Source organism: Balaenoptera physalus (genome assembly GCF_965194825.1).
Source record: "Balaenoptera physalus genome assembly, chromosome: 13".
Lineage (NCBI taxonomy): Eukaryota > Metazoa > Chordata > Mammalia > Artiodactyla > Balaenopteridae > Balaenoptera > Balaenoptera physalus.
Window position 1 is genome coordinate 22,953,139 of NC_138892.1, and position 19,288 is coordinate 22,972,426.

The following is a 19,288-nucleotide window of genomic DNA, read 5'->3' on the forward strand; positions in this document are numbered from 1 at the left end:
CCACTGGCTCTTTCTGAACCAAGTCATTCTGTCTCCATTCATTCTGTTGGTGTGATTAATTTAGTGCTTAGAATACAACCTTATTCCCTAGTGTGTGAGAGAATCTCATTATCACCACCTGCTACCCCTACAGAGCCCATCATAGCTCCTAGTGAGCACTTCTCTCTTTTCAAACATTCACAAACCATTTGCTGCAAGCATTTAAAAAGCATAAACATTTTTACCAAAGTGTCATCGCTAGGAAGATTAAGACTCTTAAAATATACATATTGAAAGCCATAGGTCCTAATTTACCGTAGACATGTAACAGAGAAATGTCCTACTCACCCATTAGCCTGTAGCTAAACAGCACTCGGTACCTAGAGCAAAGCTGCCCTCTGGGTCACATTTCCCTTGAAATATCCTGGACACCCTGCAGTTCGAGTGTTGCTTATCCTTTAGTCCAGGTGGAAAATGGTACATTCCTAGAGGACAGCGGTTTCTCTCTGGAGCAACCTGAATTATAGCCTTCAGGAATGGCCTATTTACACCACACTTGCTGAATACTGAATACTGAGGGCTTTCTCCCAGCATTATTCATTTTTTAAACAGCTTTATTGTGATATAATTATGGGTCATAAAACTTACCCATTTTAAGTATACAGTTCAGTGAGTTTTAGTAAATTTATACAGTTGTTCACCCATCAGTGCTCTTCGGTTTTAGAACATTTCCATCACTATAAAAAATTCCCTCACAGCCCTTGCAGTCAGTCCTCACTCCCATTCCCACCCTAGGCAAACATTGATCTGCTTTCTCTAGATATAGTTTTATATTTTCTAAAAACATCAAAAAATGAATCATACAACATGTAATCTTATGTGTCTGGCTTCTTTCACTTAGCATAATGTTTTTGACACTCACGCATACTGTAGCATGTATCTATAGCCTGTTCTTTTTTATTTCTGAGTAGTACTCCATAGCATGAATATACTAGATTTTACTCATCCATTTGCCAGTTGATGAGACATTTGGATTTTTTCCAGTTTTTAGCTATTACTAATAATGTTGTCTAAACATTCATTTATAAATCTTTGTATGGACATGTCTCCATTTCTCTTGGGTTGCTGACTAGGAGTGTACTTGTTGGGTTGTATGATAAGAAACTGAGTCATAATGTGAGATATTGGCAGTTCTCCAAAACGTAGAGGTACCATTTCACGTTCCCACTAGCAATATGAAGGTTCCAGTTTCTCCACATCCTCACCGCCACTTGGTATTGTCAACCTTTTCTATTTTAGCCATTCTAGTGAGTATATAGTGACTCCAATTTTATTCTGTTATGTGATTCTTCAGGAGAAAAAGATGATAAGGAGATAGCTGATGGGGGTGGGGGAAAGCAATGGAAGAAAAGGATTATAAAAAAAATCTCTCTCTCACTACCATCCTGCTTTCTCATCTTGAGCCTGTCCATGGGACTAACAACAACATCTGCTTTCCTTAGAAATACTTTTTTTTAATCCTTAACATCCTTTTTCCCTCCATATAGGGACTGAAATACAGTGAACACCCAGTTCTAAAGTGCAGTAGTAGCTAGGTAGGCTAAGTAAAATCCATGCAAGCATTTTTTAAACCTTAATTTGAGCTAGTTTTAGATAGATTTTTGCCTCCTCCCATGCCAAATTCTTTTATCAGAGCAGCTGACAAGAAACAGAATTGACTGGTTTGACTTCATTGTCCCTTTCACTGTCCTACCCTCTGATAGAGGGTGTTACATGCCATTAAAGTAGCTAAACAGAAAAAAGGAAGCAGTAAAAGAGCAGAAAAGGAAACCATTTATAATCCAAAATTGAATAACCAGGACCTCACCTAAGATTGTCTCTTGAGATTCAACTTGTCTTAGAGCTCTTCTACAAATATGTTATATTCATGTGTTTTGTATATTTCAGTTTAATTTATAATAAATGGATGTGTGTTAATAATGAACTTTGTTAAACATAATTTCATTTACAATAATGAGCACATTGGGCACACAATATAATAGACCATAAGTTTTATGATCTCAAAAACTGAAAAAAACTAAGTTGAAAAGTACCCTTAATAACCGTAAATATCGTGCATGGTTAGCAAAATATAAGCAAAATTGTGGCCTTTCTACTTCTTCACATGCAGAGCATTTTTATGTATTAATAATACCGCAAAGAGATTGCAGCTTTCAAATGCTATTAGCCCATCATCGCATCTATAAGAATAAAACTTCAGATGTGGGATATAGCACATAGTTCCCATTTTCTTTCCTTTTTTTTAAAATAAATTTATTTATTTATTTATTTATTTTTGGCTGTGTTGGGTCTTCGTTGCTGTGCGTGGGCTTTCTCTAGTTGTGGTGAGCGGGGGCTACTCTTCATTGTGGTGCGCGGGCTTCTCATTGTGGTGGCTTCTCTTGTTGCGGAGCACAGGCTCTAGACACGCGGGCTTCAGTAATTGTGGCATGCAGGCTCAGTAGTTGTGGCTCATGGGCTCTAGAGCGCAGGCTCAGTAGTTGTGGCGCACGGGCTTAGTTGCTCCATGGCATGTGGGATCTTCCCGGACTAGGCCTCAAATCCATGTCCCCTGCATTGGCAGGCAGATTCTTAACCACTACGCCACCAGGGAAGCCCCCCATTTTCTTTCATAACAAATTTTTCCTTCAATAATCCCAACAATTGCTCAATTGCAATTCAGCAATGCAAACCAAATTTCTCTATGAAATCCCGATTTGCAGCAAGCTGTACTTACAAGTAACTTACAGGAAAATTAGTTAAGAACTGATTCGTTGGTTGGTTGGTTGGTTGGTTGGTTTGTATTTTTTAAAAATCTTCTGGAGCAATGTTTATATGAAGATGTAATCAGAAAATTAGTACTTTCATCAAGAGGTAATTCAGAGAGCTTTGCAAATAAGCCTAAGATTCTCATTGATTACAAAAGAAGGCTTTCTACCTCCAAAACCCTTAAACGCTCAGAGGCAATTATACCATTAAGGTCTCTTCTTTCTATGCAGAGATTATCTTGTTTCCTCGTAGTTAGTATTTCCTGTTTACTGAGACAGACTACATCAGAAAACACACATATCCCCAACCCCCAGCCCACCTCCACCCCCGTCTCACACTCTCCCTCTTTCTCACCGCCCTCTGCTCTCTCTGGAGCTGTGTAACTTGGAACCTCTTTTCCTTGCCATAGGTTAACACAGTTGTGTTTTGGGTTTTGTTTTGTTTTGTTTTTTATTAAAGTATAGTTGACTTACAATATTACATTAGTTTCAGGTGTACAACATAGTGATTAGATATGTTTATGGATTATAGTCTACATAAAGTCATTATAAATTATTGGCTATATTCCCTGTGCTGTACATTACATCCTTGTAACTTATTTATTTTATAGCTTGTAGTTTGTACCTCTTATTCCCCTTCTCCTGTCTTGCCTCACCCTCCCCCCACACTTCTCTCCCCTTTGGTAACCACTGGTTCTCTGTATCTGTGAGTCTGTTTCTGTTTTGCTATATTCATTTGTTTGTTTTATTTTTCAGATTCCACATATAAGTGAAAATATATAGCATTTGTCATTCTCTAGCTTATTTCACTAAGCATAACACCCTCCAGATTCATCCATGTTGCAAATGGCAAAATTTTATTCTTTTTTTTATGGCTGAGTTATATTCCATTGTATGTATATACCATATTTTACCTTCTTTATCCATTTATCTGTTGATGGACACAAGTTGCTTTTATATCTTGGCTGTTGTAAATAATGCTCCTACAAACATTGGGGTGCATATATCTTGTTTGAATTATTGTTTTCATTTTCTTCAGATATATACCCAGGAGTGGAATTGCTGGATCATATGGTAGTTTTATTTTTAATTTTTTGAGGAACCTCCATACTGTTTTCCATAGTGATTGTACCAATATACATTCCCACCGACAGTATCCTAGGGTTCCTTTCTCTCCACATCCTCACCAACACTTGTTATTTCTTGTCTTTTTTACTACAGCCATTTTGACATATGTGAGATGGTATTGTATTATGGTTTTGATTTTTGTTTCCCGGATGATTAGTGATGTTGAGCATCTTTTCATGTGCCTGTAGGCCAACTGTATGTCTTCTTTGGGAAAATGTCAATTCAGGTCCTTTTCCCATTTTTTTAATCGGGTTGTTTGTTTATTTGATATTGAGTTTTATGAGTTCTTTACATACTTTGTATATTAACCCCTTATCAGACATATCATTTGAAAATGTCTTCTCCCATTCAGTAGGTTGCCTTTTTGTTTTGTTGATGATTTCCTTCACTGTGTGAAAGCTTTTAAGTTTGATAAGGTCCCATTTGTTTATTTTTGCTTTTACTTCCCCTGCCTAAGAAGACAGATCCAAAAAAATATTACTAAGACCTATGTCAAAAATTGTACTGCCTGTGTTTTCTTCGAGGAGTTTTATGGTTTCAGGTCTTACATTTAGATTTTTTATAAAATAAATCCATTTTAAGTTTATTTCTGTATATGGTATAAAATGTTCTAATTTCATTCTTTTACATCTAGCTGTCTAGTTTTCCCAACACCACTTATTGAAGAGACTGTCTTTTCCTCATTGTATATTTTTGCCTCCTTTGTAGTAGATTAATTAACCATATGTGCATGGGTTAATTTCTGGGCTCTCTGTTCTGGTCCATTGATCTGTGTGTCTTTTTTTGTGCCAGTACCACACTGTTTTGATTACTGTAGCTTTGTAGTATAGTCTGAAGTCAGAGCATGTGATACTTCCAGCTTTGTTCTTTTTTCTTAAGATTGCTTTGGCTATTCGGGGTCTTTTGTGGTCCATACAAATTTTAGGATTATTTGTTCTAGTTCCATGAAAAATGTCATGGGTATTTTGATAGGGATTGCATTAAATCTGTAGATTGCTTTGGGTAGTATGGACATTTTAACAATACTGATTCTTCCAGTTCACAAACATGGGATATCTTTCCATTTATTTGTATTGTCTCCAATTTCCAACACAGTTGTGTTTTGATGGCATCTGTCATACAAACTGTTATTTGCTGATTTTTTAGTAGCAGTTGCTCTAAAATGTAATAGCAGAAGGAAAGAAAATTTGGAAAATCTAGTCACAGGTTTCTGATTTTTTAGTTGAAGTGTTAGAGGTATAGGGAAGGACTTACAGATGGTGGGAGGTAAGGGAGTTTTACATCACCCTTGGCAAGACTGTGTAAAGGAATTTGGTGCTAAAACTCAGAAGGAATAGAAAACTATTGAGAGTAGAAAGGAAAAGAAATAGGATATAGCTGTTCCTTTCTTCTCCTCTTTGCCTTTCAGAGGTATCTCCCCTACTTCGTTTGTTGTCCATTGCAAAAGGGATCAGATTTGAGATTTCAGGGATGTTCCTTTAAGGTATACTTGCATGCTAGATGCCATGAGGGACCCTAGGTTACAGTGACACTGTACCTGACTTCCCAGAGCTTACAGTCTGGTTGAACAGGTAAGACACAGACATATAACAAGAGAGCTAGCACTACACACCCTTGTATATCAAGTGTCAACAGCACAGGGCAGCCCACAAATACTATAGAAGTTCAAAGAGAGAAGTGAGCAAGGAAGGCTTTAGGTGAATTTTAATTTCATCCTTGCAACATTCTAATGATAAAGAAGACAGGGACATTCTAGAGTATGCAGAGGTGTTATATATTTGGGCCAAAAAGATGCACATGGCACAGTTGAAGACATGGAAGAGATTTGTCTGGTTGAAGTTAAAGACATTTTAGATTAATAGGAGAGAGGGCTGGAGAAGTGAAAGGCATGGTTCTTGATCTAAATCTACCCAGAGGTATCCATAATTGCACATTTAAGTAACAAAGATAATATTCAAAATTTTGCTGATAGGATTATTCAAGGATAGGGTAAGAAAGTTTTAAGTTTCTGTTGTACTTAAAAGAGAAATAATGCCCTAATTCAGTGCTTTATCATTTCCAGAGCAGCTTCCTAGCCATTCTCATTCAGTCCACAGAAATCCCTTTTAGTCTTGGAAGGCTGTGTAGACATATACATTTAGATGGATGGGTGGATGATAAGTAGATAGGTAGGTAGATGGGTGGATGGATACATGCATAGATAATATGCAAGAATATATACACACACCCACATTTTAAAAAATATTTTTTCACCTACTGGATTGAGAGCCCTAGAGGACTGAATTTTTGTCTTCTTTGGTGCTCCCAAATTGCATTATATGTGGAAGACATCCAGTAGATGTTTGCTGAATAAGATTATGATTGGCCCTTCAATATCACACCTCAAAGATGTTAAATATCACTTAGCTAGAAGAAGAATCAGGGCAAGAACAAAATGTCATGACTGTCTGCTCCAGAGGTCCTTCTATCCACCATACCATTCCAGACATGGATTATTACAGCCCAAGAAATGAGAGAGAAAATGTCACAGTCAAAAGTCGAATGCAAGTTCAGATGAGGATTTCTGGAATTGTGGGAGTTGAAATCGAATGACACACAGGCACTTTTGCCTTGATGCTCTCAGTGGAAAGTGTTTAGAAATTATTACCAGGAAGGGGGGAAAGCTTTCACATTTAATCGCGATTTTAGTTCTGCAGAGGAGAACAAACCTGATAAACTTCCATCTGAGCTTCCATTCTGGGCATTCAGAGCACTTGGAGTTTTGTTAGAAGAGGCCCCTCTGAAGGTAGATGAGCTCTCTAGACTTGCATGGGAGCTGCTGTCCTCACTTGGCAAATATCTAGAAAAGGGAAGGGGGAAATAATCTACCCTTTTAAAATGGAAGGGGGGTTCCGCATGCAGCGTGGAGCTGTTTCATCCAAAATACCATTTAAACAAAAAGTAAAAATCCCTCCCTAAATAAAACCCCAGAAATAAGAAGGAGGCAGTCCCACGGTGATAACCAGAGTCACCTGTGTGCTCAGCACTGCCTCACGTGTAGTCTCTGGAGGATTCCAGCTACCTGTGTCATTTCACGTCTGTCAGCTAAATCTGAACTCCAAAATATAACAAATGCAAAATGTGACACTGAGGAACATTACCTGGGTTTGTGATTTCTCCCTGGAGGACTGGGTCCAGCCGGCAATAAACGGGTTGAGATTTCATGTGGAACATGGAGACAGACTGTCGCTACATGACTCTTCTTCATGACTCACGTGCATTCCTGCAGCGTTCTCTGGTGTTTTTCATATTGTGTCTATGCAAACATGGCAACGAAAATGGAAGTTGTAGGATGATAGCATTTTTAAAGCACGTGGAATGTTTGATATTGAGAAAAGAAGCACAAGCTACATTTCCAACAGTGAGGGCGGTGGTTAATGAATTATGACATACTTCTCAAAAGCAATAATATGGTAACATGGAGTTACTTTAAATGCCTGCTGAGGGTAGTATAAGTAGGAAAGTTCTTTAGGTTTAATACTGAGTGAAAAAAAATTATGGTGAAAATTGTACTTACAGTATGACAACCAGAACACATAATCATGGGGACAAAATGAAGGAAAATGTACCTAAACACTAAGAGCCTAGGATAACTCATCCTCTTATTTGTTTTTCTGTATTTCCTGTCTCTATAATGGGAAAGCAGTATTGTTATTATAGTCAAAACATTAATTTTTAAAAAGAGAAAAACATGTTTAATTTATATCACATTAAATTTAAAGAGGGAAAAAAAGAGAAGTCTGGGTACCCTGACTTCCAGTTTGCTGTGACATATATTCTGATGTGACCTATTCAGTGTGAGGGTAATGTCATGATATTGTCTAGCAGAATTCCCACAGCTAAACCCAGAAACATAAATGACAGTGACATAATATTATAGCATTGTCACTCAGCACAGTTATTCTCCTATTGCCAGGGTGTGCCAAGGGGTTTCTGAAGTTGTCTTCTTTAATTGATACTGGAGAAGATTCCCAGAGGCAGCTACTACTCTGATGAATGAATACCCATATGCAGCAGGCCTCTGTTGTTTCAACAACATTCCTTCCCTTTAACCCACATTTCTCATGATAGTTGTAATAAAAACTATTAAGAAAACATGCAGTAACTTTAATTTTTTACCTATTGGAACTCAGCAGTTGGAACCACTTTCTTATCCTCATATGTAAAATAATTTATTCTTAGTTAATGGTTTGGCTCTGTAGTTTTTTATGCCCAGTTTCTCTGTGTTTCCTCTTCGAATCCACCAAATAATTTGTGGCGGAAACTTGATATTGGTTTTTTAGTTTGTTTGTTTGTTTTAACATCTTTATTGGAGTATAATTGCTTTACAATGGTGTGTTAGTTTCTGCTTTATAACAAAGTGAATCAGCTATACATATACACATAGCCCCATATCTCCTCCCTCTTGTGTCTCCCTCCCAACCTCCCTTTCCCACCCCTCTAGGTGGTCACAAAGCACCAAGCTGATCTCCCTGTGCTATGCGGCTGCTTCCCACACATTTGGTAGTATATATAAGTCCATGCCACTCTCTCACTTCGTCCCAGCTAACCCTTCCCCCTTCCCGTGTCCTCAAGTCCATTCTCTACGTCTGCATCTTTTTTCCTGTCCTGCCCCTAGGTTCTTCAGAACCATTCTTTTTTTTTTTAGATTCCATATATATGTGTTAGCATACAGTATTTGTTTTTCTCTTTCTGACTTACTTCACTCTGTATGACAGTCTCTAGGTCCATCCACCTCACTACAAATAACTCAATTTCGTTTCTTTTTATGGCTGAGTAATATTCCATTGTATATATTTGCCACATCTTCTTTATCCATTCATCTGTCGATGGACACTTAGGTTGCTTCCATGTCCTGGCTATTGTAAATAGAGCTACAATGAACATTGGGGTACATGACTCTTTTTGAATTACGGTTTTCTCAGTGTATATGCCCAGTAGTGGGATTGCTGGGTCGTATGGTAGTTCTATTTTTAGTTTTTTAAGGAACCTCCATACTGTTCTCCATAGTGGCTGTATCAATTTACATTCCCACCAACAGTGCAAGAGGGTTCCCTTTTCTCCACACCCTCTCCAGCATCTATTGTTTGTAGATTTATTGATGATGGCCAGTCTGACCAGTGTGAGATGATACCTGATTGTACTTTTGATTTGCATTTCTCTAATGATTAGTGATGTTGAACATCCTTTCATGTGTTTGTTCAATATTGTTTTTTGAATTGAGCAGCATTGGCTCAATATCTTGGAATAGCTAAATCCTCAGTAGGTTACCATTACTTTACCTTTTACTCCGATGGGGTTCCTTCCTTTTACATGCAGTTAACTTTTCACCCAAGCGGTGATGAAAACCATACAGAGTTCTTTCTACCACAGTAACCATTGCTCCGGCTTTTTGAAAACTGAAGGTTTACAGACTGACTGGTCATGGATTACGGTGCCTGGGGTGAGAGGATCTCACTGTTTCCCTATCTGCTTACAACGATGATCAGATGTTAAGCTGTTCTCACTCAAGGCAAACCCAGCTGCCTTTGGACTTAACTTTTCCATAATGACTATCTTTCTTTGGAATAGTCTCTCTGTTGTTTTGCCAATTGGATTTCTTACTGTCAACTTTGGAGTTTTGAAGCCAAATGTCACCCTCCCTACCTCTCTAATATTAGTCAACTTGGATTGAATCTTAGGTTCATGAGGACTTCTTGTCCTTTGTGTATGTATGCATTTCACAAGGAATTCTGTAAGGTACACCCACCTGAGCTCTTTTGGCTTGAAGCTTTAACCCTGCCGTGAGCCTTGTCCAAAACTGAAACTGTGTTATTTTAATGTTTTCAGATGATCGAGACCCAGTATAAATGTTTTGAACTTGATAACTCAAAATAAAAAGCACCATCTTAAGAAGCATCATAATGTGTAACTAATAGTGTAGCTAACACCAAACAGTATAGAGGTTGATAGCAAGAAGAAGAGTGTGGTGAGTGGTAACGAGCCGGTTAAGAATCAGGTGCAGATCCCAGCCAGGATACCTGTTAGCAGTGAGACCTTCAACAGATTACTCAGTATTTCTAAGTCTCAGGTTTGGTATCTCTAAAATGGGAATGATACTGTTATTATAAGAATCAAATGAGATATTTACACATATATAGTACACTTGGAACAGTTTCTGGCACCACTGGAACATAGCAGATGTTCAATAAATGTAATCATCAGTATCTTCTGTAATATGGGATCATTTCTGGACTTCCCTGGTGGCGCAGTGGTTAAGAATCTGCCTGCCAATGTAGGGGACACGGGTTCGAGCCCTGGTCCGGGAAGATCCCACATGCCCCGAGCAACAAAGCCCGTGCGCCACAACTACTGAGCCTGCGCTCTAGAGCCCACGAGCCACAACTACTGAGCCTGCGTGCCACAACTACTGAAGCCCGTGTGCCTAGAGCCCGTGCTCTGCAACAAGAGAAGCCACCACAATGAGAAGCCCACGCACCGCGATGAAGAGTAGCCCCCGCTCACTACAACTAGAGAAAGCCCGCGTGCAGCAACGAAAACCCAACACAGCCAAAATATAAATTAAAAAAAAAAAGAGAGATCATTTCTAATATAGAAGGAGAGTTACCCAGGCGTTCTTGACATGAACCATCACTCTGTGTTAATTTGTTCATTCTGTCCACCCATCTGTCTGTTTCCCTCTTCAGGCTAGTTGTGTGGAGGAGGCAGCAATGGAGCTTAGCGTGGAGGAGGGCCTCAGCTTACCTCCTATTGGAGATTGAATGGTGGGATGGGAGAATAGGATGCATTCTTTTAGATTAGGTCTGATATTAAAGTAATAGCTAGAAAACAGACCCATTACTACCAGTACACGTCGCTTCAATGAGGGTTTTTCCAAGGTTAACCACATCTCATGATGCAAGGCACCAGCATATTTGTTTGACATCATTAACTTTATGAAAATGACCAAGTCCCTGTTTTCCAGGTCAGATTTCCTTGCATCCTTAGAGACCATTAGCTGGAATGAGCACACCGTGAGATTGTGTCTTCTGTGTGCTGGCACTGTGCTGATTATTCTCACCGTTTCACTCTTCATCTTAACAACAACATTGGAGATTGGCATTAACTTCCTCATTTTATAGGCAAGAAAACTGAGATCAGAGGAGTCAGGTAACTTGCCCAAAATTGAGTTGTCAGAGAGTAAACCAAAAGCAGCAATGGAAGTTACACCAACTCAATTTTATCACAGTTATTTGTTATTTAGTGTCATTTGTTTGTCAAAATAATTTTGAGTGTCTTTATTGCTATAAAAACATATCTTGGGACTTCCCTGGTGGTCCAGTGGTAAAGAATCCCCCTTACAATGCAAGGGACGCGGGTTCGATCCCTGGTCGGGGAACTAGGTTCCCACATGCCACGGGGCAACTAAGCCTGCGCGCCACAGCTACTGAGCTTGCGCGCCTCAACTAGAGAGCCTGCATGCCACAAACTACAGGGCCCACGCGCTCTGGAACCCGTGCACCACAACTACAGAGCCCACACGCCCTGGAGCCCACGCGCCACAACTAGAAAAGAGAAAACCCACACACCACAACTAGAGAGAAGCCTGCGCGCTGCAACGAAAGATTCTGCATGCCTCAACGAAGATCCCACGTGCCGCAACTAAGACCTGACGTGGCCAAAAATAAATAATAAATAAATAAATAAACAATAAATCTTAAAAATATATATCTTTTTAAAAAACCAAACATTTCTTAGCAGGTTTTAGGGGCCCAAGGCAGCACCATCAGCATCAGGTTCAATTCCCTACTGAGAGAAAGGCAGTGGGGATTTTTTGGGAGCAATTTATATCTAATAGAAGCTTTTGCAAAGTAATTGAGAATAAGAATAAAAGGGAATAAGAAAATACAGTGGTTTTTAGACTTGCGAATACACTTGAAAAGGTTAATGTTGTATTTTTCTGAAATGGAGGAATTCTTTGATCTTGATGCTTAAAAAAAAGAAACATTGAAAGAATATAAGGGTATTTCTCTGGATTGTATGAACAGTATTGCCTGCAAGTAATCAGCCCAGGGACCACACTTACTTAGCGTATTTGTAAATCACCTGAAAAAAGGAGTATATGGTGAAATTCCAGATTTGCAAAAACTACTAAGCTCCTCTGGGTAGTGAAATTCCAAGCTGGCTAATATGAATATAGAAAGATAACACAGGGTTACATGAGTGGGCAGAAGGATGGCAGATGGGCTTCTGCATGGACAACTGTAAGATAAGGAATGTAGGGAGAAATCATTCAAACCATCCTTCCAAGATTAAAGGGCTTTCAACTATCAGCTATAACAAAATTAAGAGGTTTTACAGTCAGTGTATATTTTTGTGCCTAGTTATTCCTACTGCAGCTAAAAAGCCAGCCAAAAATCAGGAGTGCTTAGAAAGGGCATTTTTAAAGGGGCATTAAAAGCAGGAAATAGTAGCCCACTCAAATGTAAGGCCATGGTTCACTTACACCTGGAATGTTGTGAGTAATGTGTTCAGCAGACCTGAAGCAGTTGGAATACAGGAGGAGAAGGTACAGAGAGAGTGGACTAAAAGGACTGCTTTATGAAAACAACCTGCAAAGATGAGAGGATTTATCAGCCTGGGAAGATGAAGGTTTATAAAATCAGAGGGATGTGGTGCAGGTAGACACACGCTGATTAACATTTACCATCCCCATCCTCGACAGACATGGGTCAGAGAGTGAGTATAAAAGGAATAGAGCAAATTTATGGTTATCAGAGGGGAAACATGGTGGGGTTAGGGATAAATTAGGAGTTTGGGATTAACATATACACACTGCTATATATAAAATAGATAACCATCAGGGACCTACTGTATAGCACAGGGAGCTCTACTCAGTATTCTGTAATAACCTATATGGGAAAAGAATCTGAAAAAGAATGGATATATGTATAACTGAATCACTTTGCTGTACACCTGAAACTAACACAACATTGTAAATCAGCTATACTCCAATATAAAATAAAAATTAAATTAGAAATTAAATTTTTTTTTAAATTTTAATTAAAAAATAAAAAATAAAAGGAATAGAGCATCATGCTAGTTTAAAATTGAAATCAGATTAGGCAGAAAAGCCAATAGGCTAACTGACAGATAGGCCAATAATAGTTCAAGGTAGCACAGGATGAGTGCCAAAGAAATGCCCGCTTCAACCCCTTAAAACTTGAAAAGAGAATTTTTTTAAAAAAAATCATTTTCACAATGGGTCATTTACTTTGGGAACTAGTTACCCAACAAGGGTTGTTCTATCCTGGTACTACACTTGTGCAGAAAAGAGGTGAATATATTTCTTATGAATGGATTTATAATTTGTTGTTTTAAAAAAGTCAGTAATATTTGGAGATATGCCCAAACTTTGCTGTTTGCCTTGGCGTAAAACAAGTTTTGGAGTCAGGCAAACCATATTCACATCCCAGAGCCACAGCATACTGACTCTTAGGTGGGCTACTTAACCACTCTGAACCTCAGTCTCCTCTTCTGTAGAGCAAGAAGAACACCTTCCAGTTAGGAATGTTGGGATGAAGGAAAGAGTAACATTTGTAAAGCTCTGGGAAGGGCTGAGAACAGAGGCTCTCTGCAAGGCTTGGTTTCCTTTGTCATCTCTTCTACACTATGCCCTCTGCAGCCCTGTCAGACTCAAAAATCCCACCCTGGGGAGACTCTGGTCAGGCAGTACTTGATTCTAACCCTACTTTGCTACTTTAATCTGTATGAACATTCATTCTTTCATATTCATTGAGCCCCCACTATTTCAAACATTGGTTTAGGCGTTTGGGAAATAGTAATGATAAAGATATACCTGCTGTCTGGAAGCTTACCTGGGGGAGAGGGCTACACAAACACTAAACCTGCAAATAAAGTTATTTCAGAGGATGGTACGAAGAGGATCACTGGGTAGAGTGTGACGGGGTGAGGGCTCAGTTCTTTTAAAGAGGAGATGGGAAGGGCCTTTGTGAGAAGACAGACAACACTTAAGCAACGTCCAAAGGGATGAGAAAGTGTCATTTGAAGATTGCTGGGGAACATTCCAGGCAGATGGAGAAACAAGGGTGGAGGCCCCAAGGCCAGGATGAGTGTGGAATGTTCAAAGAACAGAGAAGGCTGGAGGGGAGAGAGGAGGGGACACAGAGAAAGACAGAGGGCAGGCAGCCTTGTTGGAACTTGAGGCCAGCTCAGGACTCAGATTTTATTCTGAGCCGTAGGAAGCTATTAGAGGGACAAGGCTTGACTTCTGCTTTGGAAGGGTCCTGTGGCTGCTCGGTAGAGAGTCAGACCCTAGGGCAGCCTGAGTGACAGCACTGTCCCTGCTTTCTCTTCCTACCCACACTGCCTTGCCGCTCTGTTCCTCTCTCTCTGGATCCGAGGGGACACACTGATTTCACACCACATCTCTCCCGGTGCAGAGGTAACTTTGCACAAATCTCTTTCTTCTCCTTCATCTTTTAGGACACGTAAAAATTATTTTTCTCAAGTGAAATATTTAACCCAAATATATGTCTTTTCAGGTTTTAAAAATCAATTTGATTGGCCACAGGAAACGTATCTTGGCATCTCTAGGAGACAGGCTGCACGACGATCCACCACAGAAGCCCCCTCGGTCCATCACGCTCAGGGTAAGTACCCAGCATGCTTGTTTTGTCCTCCGCTCTTATCCTCGAATATTACTTTGTGCAATAAAATAAAAATGATTGAAGCAATGGGTCTACCATTGCCTACCTCACCTGTATAAAAAACTATCTCGCCTTTGATAGTGTTTTCTACAACAAGATTTGTTTTTCTCGGTTGGTTAAATATATATTTTTGAGATTTAAATTAACATCTGAAAAACCACCACCTTTAGAGAACCTCTCCGCTACCCCGCATCCCACACACCCCTCTACACCAAGAGAAGAAATGAGTTTTCTGTCAAACTCCTCAAACCCACAGGTAGAAAATCGATGAGGACCAGAGTTAAGTAAAAGATCAATTTAAAGTTAACCTTAAGGTCTTCTGTTTTTTAAGAAGTGAAAATTTTTCAGCTTTACCCACTTCAAAAATTAAGAATAGAGAATCTAGAACTTTATTTAGTAAACTATTTCAGCTGTCTTTTAGAATTATGGGGTAGAAAAACTAGGAGGAAGAGAGAAATAAAGTGGAAGAGGAAGGAAGGCTAGAAAGAGCAGAGGGAAGGAGACAGAGAGAGAGAAGATTGCCAGGCAGAATGGCAGCGGGAGGAGTAGCTAGTGGTCCCTGGTGTTCATGAGGCCTGTAGAAACGTTTCAAAAATTTACCATAAAGGCAGGATCGCCATGACCAGTTGGAGAGTTCCAACTCTGTTCTCTTTATTGAGTCCTGCACTTGCTTGCTTCTGATTCCTTTTCTGCAGGTGTCAGAAAGGGTAGTGATAATAAACGAACACAAAAGTAGTACTTAGACGTCACTGCCAGCGATGAAATGCAGTCGAATGCCCCTTATCAGTGGACTTCAGCAACCAGTAACTACTGTCAGCATCACAGAGGATCGAGCAGGAGAGGAGCTGTTAAGATTTTAAGGCTGATTCAGTTTTAAAGGAGAAGAAAATACACAAAGCCTTCAGGAAATGCAAGAGAATTGGCTCCAGGAGGGCCATGAGGAAAACTGACGATTGGGGCAGTTGGAATACACTGGGATATTTGGAGGCTAGTGAGGGCTTGGGGAGTAGTGAAGATAGAAGAGGACCTAGTTCTCCCTCAGTAAGAAGAGCCTCAAATAAATTGGGGGAAAATGAGGCTAGGAAGGGATTATTGTTTTGCCTTCGTTTCGCTGCACAATAGAGGAGAAAGATACAGGCACCATCAGTGTGACCATCCTAAAATGACCCTTTCGAGGAGTAATTCCCTGCTACTTACCCTACTGTCTTTCCTTCCTCTGCTGAACCTCTCCCTCTGGCTCTCTGGAAGAGGTCTAGGGAAACAACAGACAAATCAAAGACTGAGGTTCCCAAGAAAAAGTGTAGGACCTTAATCCATCAAAGGAGGTCCAGAACATCTTGGGGAGAAGTAGCCTGGAGAATCGGCACGATCCAATCCTCCACTCACTTGCAAACATCAGAGCCCAGCTGTCTTCCCCCCTTTGTCTTACTTCCTGACCAGTTTCCCCCAGTTCTCTTTGCCATTGAAGCCCAAACTCTGTCATTACGTGCATTGCTCTGCCGTCTGTGCGTGTGACATGCCACTTCCATACTGTGTCCTCTTCCTGGCAAGGATTGCCAGGCTACTCTTCGATGGAGGATCAACACCCGTGAGGCCCCACTTCAGCTCTCTTGTCATGGCCTCTACCATGGTGAGGCCCTCTGTCCACGTAGAGACACAGTTCCTTCCCTTGTAAACACGAGTGATAGTGTCAGGGGTGCCCAGCATACGTGTGCCTCCCTCCTGGGATCATCCATGGTGCTGGCTCAAGAAGACAGAGCCTGATTCTTGATATTGTAAACCTTCAACCCGAAATGCTTAGTGGGGAGGTATTGATTGTGCCATTGATAAAATGGTGGAACGTCATCGATTCCTTGGCAGTTGATTCAAAAATGACTCCCCACCCCCGCAGTGTGTCTTGTCAGTGTTTCACAGTTTTGAAACCAGAGGTCAGCCACAAGAGCATGGTATTTATTTCGTGATGTATTTCCATTCAGGAACCCAGTGGTAATCACACTCCTCCTCAGTTGTCTCCATCACTTAGCCAAAGCACTTACACCACTGGTGGCTCCCTAGACGTTCCTCACATTATCATGCAGGGCGATGCAAGGAGGAGAAGAAATGAAAACTACTTTGATGATATTCCCCGATCAAAACTGGAGAGGCAGATGGCCCAGGTAAGGTGTTCAAAGCCTCTGTGATGTTTTTGTCTTTCACCCATATCAAGTAATGCATTCCAGCTTTGAACAGTTGCTTACAATGGGTGCCTATTGTGCACAACGTAACTGGAATTTTACCATTTTATGCCATGACTTTCGTTCTCTGCTCAGTTGAACTAGAATGAAATGGACCTTTCTGGGAATGGAATATATACACAGATCCTTGTTATCCATTTCTTTACTGAAGAAATTATGTCTGATCTCTTTGCACCCAGAAAGTCTTTGCCCTAAAAGGAATAATACTGTGTAAGAATCAAATCATAATGAAAAAATAAATCATAAAAGTCTAGATTATAGAATGTAAATTGGTCGGATGACAGGGCAAAAGTTGGGGGGTGGGGGAGTATTAACTCCGAGAAATGTGGTTCATTTTCTCCCAAGTTTACACATTTGTTTAGAATTGTACCGTGGGGACTAGTTGCATCCATCTCATGCTGTCACCTTGAGTGGTTGAAAATGATGCCGCTGCCTGACGCAAATAACTGAAGAGAGAGGTCTGTCCTGTTCAGACCTTTCCATGTTTTGGGTATGGATGTCCGTGTTTCACCTGTCCGCAGGTTGCTGCTCAGGAACTCAAGTCAGCCGTAACCAAATAGTGGTGCTGTTCCTAAAGCACATTCAGATGGGCAGCTAGCTCTGCAGTGTCACCCCGAGGCTCACAGCTATGGATTTGTTGACAGCTGTTGGCAGAATCGACCCTTTTCATCCTCATTCTAGGTTCAGACTGAGCGTTGAGAGGCTTCTCTGCCTCCCACACCTAAGATGAGAATCTTGAGGTGAAAATTTGACTGCAATTGCGTTGCCTTGGTTGTTAAATATTTTTCTCAGCTGTTTGGTGAGATTCTGTTTTTTTAAAGCCTTTGGTAAACATTCAGTGCTGCCACTCACGAGAGAAAAATGTGAAGAGAATGTTCTGGAAGCCATGGCTATTCTGCCTGCATATGCCCTGGAGAGAAGGGGTCTGAGATATTGTGTCTCCTTTCAACTTGCTCAATATCGAATTGTTCTCAGGGTTCTTTGTGCAGAGAATAGCAATGTTGGGATTATGGAGAATCTTTTATTGAAGGGAGGTGGAAAATGTGGGAGAGACAAGAAAAGAATAATTTTCCCTCTCTCTCTTGTTAAGTACTGTCTTTTAATCCTTATTACTGTTTTCACTGATTTTTTTTAAATAAAGAATCTAAAAGCTTTTTTCCCCAAGATGTTCATACATTTCCTGCTATTTGTTAGTATCTGTGGATCACATATGTGGTTAAATTTCTCTAATGACAGCATTTCAGAGACATGGTTTGTTTTAACCTTGAACCATGTAGTGTTCATGTATTAATGCAAACTGGGTCTTTCCTGGACCCTTTTCTTCCCTGGATAAGGGCGGATCATCCATTAACAAGCATTAGCTGTTATTGACTGTGCCAAATTCAGCAACAGAGTCACCTGTCTGAACTGCTCATGTAATTTATGCACGTTCTCCACAGAGTGCAGTTTTTTTCAGAGAGGAAATTAATTACTCTTTTGCCTGAGTATGCACACTCAGAGGTAATCTAGCAATTGCTCCCTTATGGTCTTTGTGAGATTCACAACCTAGGGGCAGTATTACCGTCTGAAGAGCCTAGATCTTTTTCTTGTCATTCCAATCAGAGTGCATCCCTTTCTGGAATTGTCTTGCCCTTGAGAAAATTGAATGAACTTTTATCTGGCCAGGTGAGAAAGGCCAAAATGCACAAAGAGAAGTGAGGTAAGCAGTGGGTGAGTTGGGAGCTATGGAAGGTCTGTGTGAATGTGCTTATTTCCCTCCCGTGTACTGCTCACAATGATCGGATGACTGACGGAGACCTAGGCCTCCATCAGCAGCCAGGAGCTTATTAGAAGCTTTCTAAAATCCCACTGCTCAATACAGCACTTTTGCTGCAGAATAAATAGGAGATGGCACTACAGGAATCCAATCGATAAGAAAAAAGGATTCTGGGATTGCAGCTCTTTAGGCTGTGTTAATTGCAGTTTTTTATTTGTCTTGAGACTCTTTCCCAGTCTAGAAATGCCAAAAATCGTGGAGAAATGAATGGGTACCTTCTGAAAAATAGCGCCATTTCAAAACTTTAACCTGTCAAAATATGAAATACTCGGTAATTTTGTTGTTGAACAGTTTTATTTATGTGACTTTTTCACCACTCAGCCACCCAATTGATGTTTTTTCTTATTCTTCTGTTTCTGGTCATTTGCTGTAATAATTTTTGAAATCCGTTTGCTTTTTTTTTAGAACCCATCAAACTGTCTCTAGACCACATCTTCCCCAAAGTTATGCCCTTAGCCAGTAAAGCTGAATTCAAGTCTTCTTCCTAAGGACTTGAATTAGCAATTTTAGCAATTAAAATTCCTGTAAGCAAGCAGCTAGTTACACCTCCTTCCAACCAGGAGCTCAGTCCCTGAG

The 19,288-nt window shown here is 40.2% G+C and overlaps 1 protein-coding gene across 18 annotated transcripts in view; it reads left to right on the plus strand.

The window, feature by feature from the left end:
* The window catches only part of ANKS1B (ankyrin repeat and sterile alpha motif domain containing 1B), a 1,150,138-nt gene that overhangs the window by 1,048,850 nt on the left and 82,000 nt on the right, over positions 1 to 19,288 (plus strand). For all 18 annotated transcript variants that reach the window (XM_082419292.1, XM_082419289.1, XM_082419300.1 and 15 more), the window contains 2 exons: positions 14,498 to 14,605; positions 16,639 to 16,818. In XM_082419292.1, coding sequence (XP_082275418.1) covers positions 14,498 to 14,605; positions 16,639 to 16,818 — 288 coding nt within the window. The remainder of the gene's footprint in view (positions 1 to 14,497; positions 14,606 to 16,638; positions 16,819 to 19,288) is intronic.